This window comes from Cavia porcellus, unplaced genomic scaffold (genome assembly GCF_034190915.1).
Source record: "Cavia porcellus strain 051 isolate PalLab524CR breed Dunkin Hartley unplaced genomic scaffold, mCavPor4.1 scaffold_2, whole genome shotgun sequence".
In the NCBI taxonomy this organism is placed as follows: Eukaryota; Metazoa; Chordata; class Mammalia; order Rodentia; family Caviidae; genus Cavia; species Cavia porcellus.
Window position 1 is genome coordinate 98,707,265 of NW_026947485.1, and position 12,916 is coordinate 98,720,180.

The following is a 12,916-nucleotide window of genomic DNA, read 5'->3' on the forward strand; positions in this document are numbered from 1 at the left end:
AGTCTGGGAATGAAGTTCAGGGATCAATACGCAGCACCACAGAAGAACAGCAAGAAGTCCTTTACTGTTTGGGAAAATATAACCTGATCTTTTTTGTATGTGTCAATAATGTCAGTTTTAAAATTTTTTTATCACTGTCTTGACACTATTATGATGCTACTGATCAACATTACTACCTTTGTATCCTAGATAAGACCACTTATTGATTTTGCCTTTGAAAGCTAATTTGAGAAACACGTATACAGAAGTTTTGCTCATCTTAGATGTTTTCTACCTAAAAATGTAGCCCTCTCACCCTCTTCTCCACATTTCAGAAGCTAACCTGAATTTATTCTTTAGTACTTTAGCTTGTGAATTATCACCTCTGTACAAATCACAGTGCTTGTCAACATTAACACATAAACCTCCTTGTTTCGACCGTCTGAAGAGTCCCTATATAGTCTGATGTGGGAAGGTCTAATTTGGTGGCATATAATAAATGGTTGTTTACACAGAATATATGCTCCTGGGGTTCGATTAACTTCTGAATGATTTCTTTTTCTAAGAGGAAAGTAATTCTCTTTGGCGTCTTAGTCATACTGGACTGGAAATCTCTCTAGTGGCAAGAATAAGTAATCACTTACAGGACCCCAAGAGGGCTCTGCCTTGCATTTTCTTCAACTGCTCTCCAAGTGGTGATGGTAATCGATAGATTACCATAATCTCCAGACCTGAGTGCTAAATCAATCCTGCGATTTCCGTCCCCTACTTTTTCATCCCACTCGTCTCCATTCCCCCACCCCGTTTCTGGCTCATTTTTCCTAAGCCATGATACCCTGTGAGGTTTTAATTTCTACAATCCACAGATAAAACTCCCCTATGAGCCTCAAAGCTTCCTTAAAGCAAAACTCAGAAAAGACCTTTGTGTGCGATCAACTTAACTTTAGCAACTCAAAAAGTTTCGCTACAAAATATATAGGTTGATTCAATAACTCACCCAAAAAATCAGGAAGGTTGAAACAAACACCGAAAAACTAAAGGAGATATCCGACGAGGGCCCAGGGCCTGAAATGCGACACCCAAGATGACAGAGCAGCGCGGGGCGAAGGAATTCTCCAGGGTTTCTAGGGTCAGGAACCACTTAGGCCCAGCGGGGACGCTCTCCTTGGCCGGCTGCGCCAGTCCAAGCACTCCGCGAGGCCACCCTAGCCGACTGCCCTACGCCCCGGCTCGGGGGAGGGGGGGGGCGGGCTCCGAGAGGTCCCACCCCACCCCACCCCACAGCACCGCACCACACTGCACTGCACCCCAGGGGGCTGCGCGCCAACGCCCCGCCCCCTGCAGAGAAGCGGTTCCAGAGAAGGGGCGTCTGGGGGTCACAGCGGGCGCCGGCGGCTAAGGGAAAGCCAGGCCCAAGGGGCCGCAACAGGTGCACCAGCCGCCCACCCCACCCGGCCCCGCCGCCCGGCTCTGCGCCGCCCGAGCCCGTCCTACCTGCAGCGCCGGCCGCCGAGCCCCGGAGCTCGGCCAGGCCCCGCTGCGCTGGTCGCCCGACGCTCGGGCGGTCCCGACAGACACCTTGGGACTGCGACGGCGGGGCCGAGGCGCCCACTCCGGAGGCCCGGGGGAAGGGCGCAAGGACCCCCAGAGAGTCCCCACTGCACGACCAGGCTTCCGAAGCAGTGTCCTTCTCTGGCCACCCGGCCGTCGCCTTCACTCGGTGCCCCCAACAACGCGCGGGCCTTAGCGCTCGCAGGCGTTTTCTCTAGGCTTTTGGTCCCTTCCTCTCGCCGTCCTACTGGCCCCTCCTCCCAGGTCCCCGGTTGCCAGGGTAACTCGAGAGACGCCTGCTGTGGAGCAGGAGTGTTAGAAGGGCGGCGGCGCCAGGGCTTGGCCCGCGGGGCCTGGCAGCACCTGATCATGGAGCCCCAGAGTAAGGGCGGCTGGGCTGGGGTGGGCCTCGGCCTTCGGGTACCAGGAGGGGCCCCCACGCAGCTCTACAGGCTTTATTGTATCTGACAGGCACGTTCAGTTTGCGTCTTCGCTAGTCCGTTTCTCAGCTAACGGGAAGAGAGAAGAGGACTGAGTCCTGCTCTCTGGGGTGGGCCGAGAGAATTTCCGCCGGAAGCCTGAAGGACCGGAGGATGAGTGCCCGCAGAGTGTTCCCTCCTGAGGTTCTCCCCCAAGCAATTGTATTTAGTGTTACTGTTAGCACCTGTACCATTATTTCAGTTTAGTTGTTTGGTGGTTAATTCTAAATAGCCCGTCTTGCTTCTAAAATCCAAGCAATCAAGTATGGGACAAAGCTGGATTTTGAATTGATGAGAAGCCATTTCCCCCAACCCCTTAATCGTCTGTTATAAGGACGTGGGATGAACTTTCTCCAAGCACATATAATTTATTCTTACCTGTATTTAATTATTGTACCTGTACGAGATTAGATATGGCAAGAAAAATATTTTTACTAATTCTGCTGTTCCACGGTTGTTTTTTGATGTATGACCAAAGGTGTACAGTTTACTTATTAGATCTAACAAGATCTGTAACTCACTGGTTTATTCCCCACCCCTACCCCCGTGTTTCCAGGGGACTTTGTTCCAGGCCCTTGTCTACATATCTCCACCTAAATTGTTTTATTGCTCCTTTTTGTTCTTCAAATAAGGACTGTTTTATATAGAGACTTGAAAGATCTTAAAACTTGATTGTGAGAGGGTACAGTTTGACTCTTAAAACCTTGTCGACTTGTCTTACACAACTTCAGAAATAAAATACTCAAGCTAAATCCAAGTTTTCTCTGGGAGGAATGGCATTTGTAAATGTCATTTATTTCCAACAATAACAAAAAAAATTTTAAAGACTTTCTCCTTTACTTTAACTCATTTGCTAAGGAGCAAAGTTCCAAATTGGGAAATATAGTTGGCTTAGATTGGTAGGATTTTTATACAGTGTTTCTTTGCATTTATAACTCCTTGGATTCTGCAATTTTTACCTAATCTATTGAAAGAAATTCAGCATACATAATGCTAAAATTTTTCTGGACTAATTTCAAACTAATATCAAGTTGTGTATGTTTTATCCATAAAGAAATGGTTTGAAGTGATATGTATATTTTAAAAACAACAGCTTTATTTCTGCCAATTTATCTTTGTTTTCAAAATCTTTAGTGTTGTATTTATTCATTCATTCATTGTGCCAAATATGCTCTGTTCTAGGAATTGGGGATTGGATGATGAATAGGACACTGTCAGTTTCATCCATCCCAGGAAACTAAGCAGAGAGTCAAAAATTACTGAAAACTCTCTGAGACTAGGGAAAAGGCAAACAGAAGGCTCCCAGGAGGAGACAGAACTAGATCCACAAAGGGCCTGGCAAAGAAAAGGGAGAACAATTTTTAAAGGAAATCATTGTGCATAGGTCCCCAGACCTGAGGGAGCAGCAGGGTTCAAAGCTCAAGAGCAGGAAGATTAAGATCAGGGGTTTAGCTCAGCAGGCATAAATGCCTGCTTGGCAAATGCAAAGTCATGAGTTTGATCCCCAGTACAAAAAATAAGAGAAGAGTAGGAAGAGTAAAGTTGTAGGCAGTAGGAGAGTGAGAGATTCTCCTGCCTCAGCCTCTCAGGCATGTGCAACATTACCTGGCTCAGCTCATTGGATTTTGAAGTGGAAAATATTTATAAAGCAATTTGTGCCTGGGGTACAACTAGATTTATTCCTTTTCATATGTTCTTATTTTTATTAATTTAATTGTAAATAAATTCCATTACCATTTACCTTAGGAGATTCTTTTCCAGTCTACTAAGCATCAGTTGGGATAAATATTTACTAACTAAGCAATTTGGTAAATATTTAAAAGGATAAGGCTAAGTTATCTCTAAAGTTTTTTTTAACTTCCAAGATTTATATCTAACTAAATTTTACCCAAGACTAAAGTTAGTTCTCCCAGGGGCTGGGGATTTAGCTCAGCAGCATAAATGCCTGCCTTGCAAGCAGGCAGTTGTGAGTTCGATCCCTGGTACCGATAAAAATGAAAAAGACCAAATAAATAAATAAAGTTAGTTCTCCCAAAGGTAATGGAAGCACTATGGATATAATACTAGCAAGTATGTAGTTACAGTGATACTGTTGTCAGTATTCTATTAGCATTATATCTTTATAATGTTGGTAATATTATGGGACATGTTTTAAGTTTGGTAATTATATGGCACCTTTTGTTATTGAAGGATTTCAAATAATATTTTAAAAGAATAAATACAGCATCAGTAAATTGATTAAAAGGAAGGATTCTTCTTAATTGTTTTTAAAAATTAAACATGTGTCTAAAACAGCAGTAAAGAACTACTAGAAATAACCCTGAAGTGATTTGTATCCATTTTATTTCCACACACTTAGTTTTCTATTACTTTTAGGAATGACCTTTGTTAACTAAGTCATTAAAATCCAATAAACATAAACTCTCAAACCCCATGGCTGGATCATATTCTGGCAACAAGCAAAGGATGACAGGGGCTACCACTGTTTTATAGAATAATAAGTCAGTGGACCAAGAAATGATTCCTTAGGGGAAATTAAATAAGTTCACAACCTTGGGCTGTTCAGAGCGGTTGGGGCTTTCATCTAGCACATTTGTGTTTTTATTTTTTTTCCTAAATTAATTTCACTATTGGAAAGATAACCAATGAATAAAATAAATTCTTTCATTTTGCTTTCTAAAAAAAATACGTAAATTCAACTTTGCTATTTTTACTGTATCAGGGATCAAACTCATGACCTTGCACTTGCCAGGAAGGCGCTTACACTAGTGGGCTAAATCCCCAACCTCTCTATCCAATTTCTTAGTGAATGATAAAATCAGGGGGCGTTCTGTAGGAGCTTTAGCTCAAATCTAAGCCAACACAATCCAAGTAACCAATGAACATAAGGAAACACACGATCTTAGTTAAAGCTGTATTTATCAAAAGCAACATTGAGATAAACCACACATCTAAATTTAGGCCTGGCTGCAGTACCCTGTTATGTGCCAACTTTTTTTGTTGTTGTTTTGACACAGGGTCTTGCTATGTAATTCAGCCTGACTTTGAACTCGCTGTGTAACCCAGGCTTGTCTTAAAACTGATGAAAATCCAGGTCTGGGTTACACATCAACATTTTAAAAGGAATGTTAAATGGAGATGTAAATTATTCCAGTGACTAAGAGTTTGAGACATGTGTTCTCTTTAAAGTTTTTTCTCCACTAGTAATCCCCACCTTCCCAATTATTCCAGTCTGACATCTGAGTCAGCTGAGTCTGACTCTTTTGCTCACACAATACCCCTCAGGAGCAGTACTTCCACCCATCTGTCTGTCTGTTCCACCTCCAAACTACCGCAGTTGTGCTCATTTTCCCCTTTCCTTGTAGCAATCAGTGGTTTTCCCCACAATTGCAGGTTCTGCTGATTTGCACATCCCCTCTCCCCTCTCCTACCTCTGCTCCACCTGGAAGCCAGTGTTAGCTTTCCAAAATAGACACCGGATCTTGTCATTCCCCTGCCCAAAAGCAAGCCAGTTTTTATACTAGTGTAGATACCTCTTGAAACGTGTCACACTTTGGATCATAGACATATTATGCTTCTCTGAGCCCTCTAACATACTCAGAAGTCTTAACACTATCTTCTTTGTGCAAGCTTTTCCTTCTGCCAGGAATATTAGGTATTCCCTTTTGCTCTGCTAGCACTGGCTTCAAATTCCCTTCAGTCTTTGCTTAAATGTCACTTCCTCATGGACTCTTTCTTTGACTCCCTGAAGCAGGCATCACCCTCTCACTGACAATATTCCTATCTCTTTCCCTTTTTCTTCATAGCATAAATCACAATTTGTAATTAATTAATCATTTGCAATTGTTTTGTTAATATTTTAAAAATTTTGTTAATGTTTAAAAATCTACTTCTGGCATCAGACTTTAGAGTGGTGGAAGAGGGCATTGGCCCTATCTGCCTTGTTTATTATGTTATCCCTAGTGCTAACAGGAAACATGCCTTACGCAAACATTCACTGAGTGGAAGGCATTGCTGTTAACAGCTGGGTGCCTGGTTTTATTTTCTTAAGTGTGATATGGTGTACTTACAGCAAGAAAGCCATTTTACAACAGAAGGAACAGTGACATTTGAAGTGCCACTTGTGGAGTATGCTTTGGGTAAAGTTCCTCTAAATCAGGTACATATAAATGTCAGGTCAATTACAAGTGTGATGTTCCTTTTTCTTTCTTAACCTAAATGAGGTGTTTTACCCAGTAAGATTGAGGAAGTAGGCAAGTAACATTGTATTTTAGACAAAGGAGCCAGCAGGTCATAAAACCTAACATCCTTGTACTGTCATGATGTACTTACTAATTATCTGGGAGACTGGTAAGGATTTAAAAATAATTTCTTAGGTAAGCCCAAAAATCATTTAACCTATCTCTGTAGCAGTTTTTTCTCAAGTACTCTTAGGCCCTGAAGAATATTAATTCTGTCAGTTAGGTCATAATTCAAATCTTACTGTAAAAAAACAGACACTTAAATAAATCAAATTTAAAACATCTTTAGCAATTTCAGAGTAACACATTTTAAGCAGTACTATTTTTAAATTTTCATCAAAATTCTAAAAAATCATTGCAGTCCTGACCTCTGATGCTCAGCCAGCCATAGAAAGGGAGAAAATGTTCCAGTGGTTGAGATTCTATGTCCAGAAGCTCCTGTTCATCCAGCACCATCCCTAATTGGTATCTGTTCCTGCTAACTTGGCTTACCTTGTCTTGCAGTGCTGAGCAAGCACTGTTCCAACTTGTCTGCTCACCACTAGCCAACCACATTCAAGGAGGGGCTTGTGCTTACCAGCCTCGTCCAAGAGTGGCCTGGGTGACTCATTAACTTCAGAAGGTGGTGCAAAGTAAACAAGTCACACAGGCATTTGTATAGTATGAGTATGCACATGTGTGTGACGTGTGTGGTCATGTAGTCTGGCAGGGTTAGTGGCAAAACTGGTGATATTTATCCTTGGGACCCCAGGGATCTTCTCAGGGTGCTTCTCATAGGAGGCTGGAAGGAAAAGCTTGACTGCCCCTTTTGGGACCAGTTCTTCCAACTTGGCCCCACCCGGTTCCAGGTTGTCAGGAACCTTACAAGTCTTCTCACTTGCCTCTTTTCCTTCTAGGCCTCTGCCTGGAATGTATTCACTGCCCATCACCCATTTGTCTTTTAAATCCTTTCCTGAACATTACTCTCTTATGAACTTTGTATGTCTATTTACTTTCCCTTTTCCCAAATCAGAGTGAGTTCCAACCCTCGTCAGTACTGTATCTGCATTTTATTAATACTTTTGTGTTCTAATATGCTCTGATCAGTATATATGCTCAGCTCTCCCTTGAGAAATTTTCATGACACAGAGCTGGGATTTCACCTTTCTGACTCTATGCATAACTTTACCTTAATCTGAGTGAATAAGTGAATGAAAAAAATCCATCGCAGAAGTTTTTTAAATGACTCGATGAGTCTTGTCTAGTTGAGAGAAACAAACAGTTTAATTAGCTTCTTCAGGATTGTGCAAGTACTTTCATTCTCTGGTTGACAGTAATGATGCTAGTTAAATATGTTACCCTTGCTTTGGCAGTTGGCATTAATTTGTACTTGAAGTGCATGCATACAATAGAATGTACAAATATTAAGTGTATAGTCTGATGAATATTTGCAAAATGAACACATTCATGTTATCACAACACTGATTAAATGGGTGCGTGAACATTCCTTGTAACTCAGCTTTCTAAGTGTTGCCCACATCATAGTAACTACAAGTGGAAGTTCCATTGGAATGGGTTAATTTTGCTTTCTTTTGTATTTTATGTAAACAGAGTGACATAGGGTGCATTTGAGGGGATACTGGGAATCGAACTCATGACCACAGGCTTGCAAGGCAGATGCCTATGCCGCTGAGCTAAATCCCGGCCCCACAGTGTGCATTTTTTGGTGTGTGTTCAGGGTCTTTTGCTTAACATGTTCCCTATGAGTCAGTAGAAAATGATTTGTACTGCATTCCTTCTTTCTCTATTACTTTACTTCCCCCCCCCACATAACACCATATTTTAGAGATGTTTCTGTTTAGTACATAATGAGTCATTTTACTTTTAAAATAACTATACAGTATTCTATTGTATGAATTTGTCATAATTTATTTAACCAGTCCATTACTTGTGGAAGCTCATTTTGTTTCTATTGCTTGCTATTACGATAGGCTGAATGAAAGATGCCCCTTCCTGATCCTTTAAATGTTATCTTATGGGGCAAAAGTGGAGAGTAGGTGGGCCCAGTGTAATCAATCACGGCAGTCTTTATAAGACGGAAGCAGAGAACCAGAATGGTAAATATAGGCCATTCTCGGAGTACAGGTGCACGTGTGTGTATTTCTGTTGTATAGACACCCAGGAATGGAATTCACTGCTGAGTCCTGCTTAGCTTTAGTAACCACTGGTGTTACAAAACACATCCAGCATTGCATGAGAGGTCCAGGTGCCCCGCATCCTTGCCAGTTCTTAGGTTTTTGCACTTCTAAATTTAACTAGTTCAGTGCATAAGACAGAAGTATTCTATTGAGGTTTTAATTATTCCTCACTGTTACGGGGCTAATATTTGGATGTCCCTTCAAAGCCTCATGTACTTTCTGGGAGATGGCTGCATCATGAGTGTGTGCCAACTGGATTGGTCCACTGATTGGTTTAGTGTAATTCTGGGTGTGGACAATGGGAAGGTCCACCCAGGGTGTGGGTTCACCAACCAATGGGTTTGTAGCCTGAATAGAATAAAAAGGAAAGAGGCGGTTCACTGCTTGCGTTTTCTGCCTGCCTTGTATGGACTACTAGTCCTCTGTGATGTCTCTCTGATGTATTGCCCTGGACTGAAACTTCTATAAACTGTGAGCTAAAATTAACCTTCCCTTCATTAACATGAGTGTTGGGAATTTTGTTTCAAGAATGTAAGTAAGACAATGACTAATGACGGTAAGTGCATTTTCATGTACTTTGATAGGCTACTTGAATATCCTTTTTAAAAAAATTTTATTTAGAGAAAAAAATATAAAAAGGTACAAGTAATACAGAGTTTAAAAAAATAAACAGTAAGAAATCACTGGTTAATAGATTAGATATTGTCATCTTAGAAATAGTTGCTCAAGTTATAAAATTAAAGCATACAAAGTGGACATTCAAACAGTAACAGTGAGACTGCAAACAGTTCTGTTCAATGATCCAACAAAAACTCAATAATATGGTTATCTATCTTATACACTTAAATATACATGCAGTTATATCCTTTAGAGCACTTTCTTTTCCTCTCTTTTTTACAATAACAATTACACATTTTGGGTTTTATTACTCCCACAGTTCTTAGTACTTTTTTTTTTCCCGGTAACAGGGATCGAACTCACGACCATGTGCTTGCAAGGCAGGTGCTTATGCCACTGAGCTAAATTCCCAACCCCATTATTTACTTTTTTGAATAGAATAAAACCAAATGTGATAAAACAAAACAGTCACTCAAATCAAAAGAATGGACATAGTTCATGATGTAAAAACAGAATACAAGGTGATCAACAATGGTTACCATAATGCCTCTTGCTATCTTAAAAAGAATTGCCTATATCATCAGTTATAGTAAAATTGAACAAAACAGTACAGAGCAAAACCAATAAAACCGAAACATTGGAGACATTACAGGACTTCAAGAGAAGTTAAGTCAAACCAGAATACGCATCATAGTGAATCTTATTGTCTTCAAAGTAGTTGCCTATATCCTCAAACTTGATACTATCAAGAGAATCAGAATAGAGTAAAACCAGTCAAAACAAGATGGTGAGAGCAATATAGGGCTTCAAATTGAGTTAACAGGAAATCAAAATGGTTACTATATATCCTATTTTTTTAATTTATTTTTTCCTTTAATTAAAAATAAAAAGGAGATTAAGATAAAAGAGGATGTAACAACACTATAGCACAGGTCAGAACAGAACAATTTAAGCAACATAGTGTTTCACTACAAGATAACCTCATGTAACAGTAGTTACCATAGTGTCTCTTTCCTTAAAATATTTGAGTATAACTTCATATACTATAGCATCAAACATATCAAGACAATGTAGAACCATTCAAGAGAAAGAAAGTATTACAGGGTATTTAGAACCAACTAACAGAAAACGAACAATGGTTTCTATATAATCTCTTTGTCTATAAAAGTTTTGTTTGTACTATCACATATAATAAAATCCAATAAGATACAACATGATAAGACAGATAGAGACAGAACAAAGGCTTGGTGGGACTTCAAAACAATATGATATTAAATCAGCTCTAGCTATTATGATGTCTTGTTTTCTTCAAAATAGCTGTTCATACCATCACAGACAATAAAATCAAACAATCCAGAATAAAACCATTCCAATTAATGAATGAAAACATAAGGCTTCAAAGCAATATAATGGGGAATCATAATTACCACATAATTTATATATTGTTATCATTTCTTACACTAGGCAAACTATTTGGTGTTTATACATGTGAGTTTGGTTTATTTCACTTATGAGTATGGTCTGAAGCTGCACCCATTTATATATAAATTTCTCAATGTGATCCTTCTTTATAGCTGAGTAGTAGTCCATTGTATAAAATGATACAACTTTTTTATCCATTCCTCAGTGGATGGACACTTAGGTTGTTTCCAAGATCTGGCTATTACAAATTGTGCTGCTATAAACATGGGTGCACATATATCACTGTGGTATGATATTTTCAGTTCTTCTGGGAATATGCTTAAAAGTGGAATACCTGGAACAAATGGGACTTCCAATCCCAGTTTTTTGAGAAATCTCCAGACTGACTTCCACAATGGCTGCACCAGTCTGCACTTCCACCAACAGTGCAGGAGAGTTCCTTTTTCCCCACAGCCTCTCCAGCATTTCTTGGTGATGGTTTTCTTGATCCTGGCCATTCTTTCAGAAATAAGATGAAATCTCAATGTGGTTTTAATTTGCATTTCTCTAATGAGTAATGATTTTTTTCCATGTATTTATTTGCCATTTGTATTTCTTCATCTGAGAAGTGTGTATCCATCTCAGATGCCCATTTTTGGATTGGATCTTTGAATTTTGGGGGTCTGATTTTTTTTAATTGTTTTAGATAGAAGTCCTTTGTCTGAGGGACAGTTCACTAAGATTTTTTCCCAGTTTGTGAGTTTTCTTTTCACTATGCTGGAGACTTCTTTTGACATGCAGAAACTTTTTAATAAGAAGTGGTCCCAGTTATTGATTCTGGGAAGTATTTCCCCTGCAGTTTGAGTCCTGTTCATGAATTCTCTGTCTCCACCTATGTCTTCAAGTTTTTACTCAATTTGTCTTCCAATAGATTTAGTGTTTCTGGTTTTTTTTTTTTTAATTGGTACTGGGGATCAAACTCAGGACCGCCTGCTCGCAAGGCAAGTGCTTATGCTGCTGAGCTAAATCCCCATCCCCTAGTGTTTCTGTTTTAATATTCAGATCTTTGATCCATTTAGATTTTAATTTAGTACATGGTGATAGGCATGGGTCTAGTTTTAGTTGTCGGCATATGGAGAGCCAGTTTTTCCAACACCATTTATTAAAGAGACTGTCCTTCCAGTGAACATGTTTGGCTCCTTTATAAAGATAAGGTGGTTGAGTGTGTTTGCAGTTGTGGTTGTATCTTCTAATCTATTCCATTGATCTTCGGCTCTGTTTTGATTCCAGTACCGTGTTGATTTTACTACAGTTGCTTTGTAGTATAACTTCAAGTCAGGGATTGTGATGCCTCCTGCCTTGTCTTTGCTGCTTAGAACTGTCTTTGCTATTCTAGGTCTCTTCTCGCTCCAGATGAATTTTAGGAGTGATTTTTCTAAATCTATGAGGTATGTTGATGGTATTTTTATTGGAATTACATTGAATCTGTATAACAGGTTTGGGAGAATGGCCATTTTCACAATATTTATTCTTCCTGTCCATGAGCAAGGGATGTTTTTCCACTTTCTGAGATCATCTTCAATTTCTTTTTTCAGTGTATTATAATTTTCCTTGTATAGGTCTTTTACTTCTTTTGTGAGAGCAATTCCTAAATATTTCATTTTTTTGGTTGCTAGTGTGAAGGGTATGGTTTCTCTTATTTCTCTGTTAGTGTTTTGTTGTTAGTTTATAGGAATGCTATTGATTTTTGAGTATTGATTTTGTATCTAGCTACCTTGCTGAATTTATTTATTATATCTAAGAGTCTTTCAATGGAGTTTTGGGGGTCTTCTATCTTGTCATCTGCGAATAATGATAATTTAACTTCTTCTTTTTCTATCTTTACCCCTTTTATTTCTCTCATCTAATTGCTCTGGCTAGTATTTCCAGTACTATATTAAATAGGAGCAGTGATAAGGGACATCCTTGTCTTGTGCCTGATTTTAAAGTACAGGCCTTCAATTTTTGGCCATTTAGTATAATATTGGCTGTTAGTTTTTCATAGATGACCTTTATTATATTGAAATAAAGACCATCTATTCCAATTTTCTGTAAGGTTCTTATCATGAATGAATGTTGGACCTTATTAAAAGCTTTTTCTGCATCTATAGAAATGATCGTATGATTCTTTTGATTTTATTGATATGGTGGATTACATTTATTGATTTACGTATGTTGAACCATCCCTGCATATCTGGGATGAATTCCACTTGGTCATGGTGTATAATCTTCTTGATGATTTGCCGCATCCTATTTGCCAATATTTTATTGAGGATTTTTGCATCTGTGTTCTGTAGTTCTCTTTTTTAGTTGGGTCTTTCTCCAGTTTTGGTACTAGAGCAATATTTGCCTCCAGCAATGACTTAGGATGGATTGCTTCCCTTTCAGTTTCATTGAAGAGTTTGAGGAATGTTGGCAGTAAGTCTTTTTT

The 12,916-nt window shown here is 39.4% G+C and overlaps 2 protein-coding genes across 4 annotated transcripts in view; one reads left to right on the top strand and one right to left on the bottom strand.

Moving 5' to 3' along the window:
- Dhx32 (DEAH-box helicase 32 (putative)) overlaps nucleotides 1–6,726 on the bottom strand; it is a 62,493-nt gene extending 55,767 nt beyond the window's left edge. Inside the window, exon 1 of one of the 3 annotated variants that reach the window (XM_063244917.1) lies at nucleotides 6,619–6,726. The gene's annotated coding sequence lies outside the window, so the exon portion shown is untranslated. Of the gene's footprint in view, nucleotides 1–976; nucleotides 1,239–1,473; nucleotides 1,657–6,618 lie in introns of those variants that run through there. The other 2 variants (XM_063244914.1, XM_063244916.1) reach the window with 2 other exon arrangements.
- The window catches only part of Fank1 (fibronectin type III and ankyrin repeat domains 1), a 159,462-nt gene continuing 148,373 nt past the window's right edge, over nucleotides 1,828–12,916 (top strand). Inside the window, exon 1 of the mRNA XM_063244918.1 lies at nucleotides 1,828–1,912. Within this exon, the coding sequence (XP_063100988.1) occupies nucleotides 1,900–1,912 (13 nt within the window). The 5' untranslated portion in view covers nucleotides 1,828–1,899. The remainder of the gene's footprint in view (nucleotides 1,913–12,916) is intronic.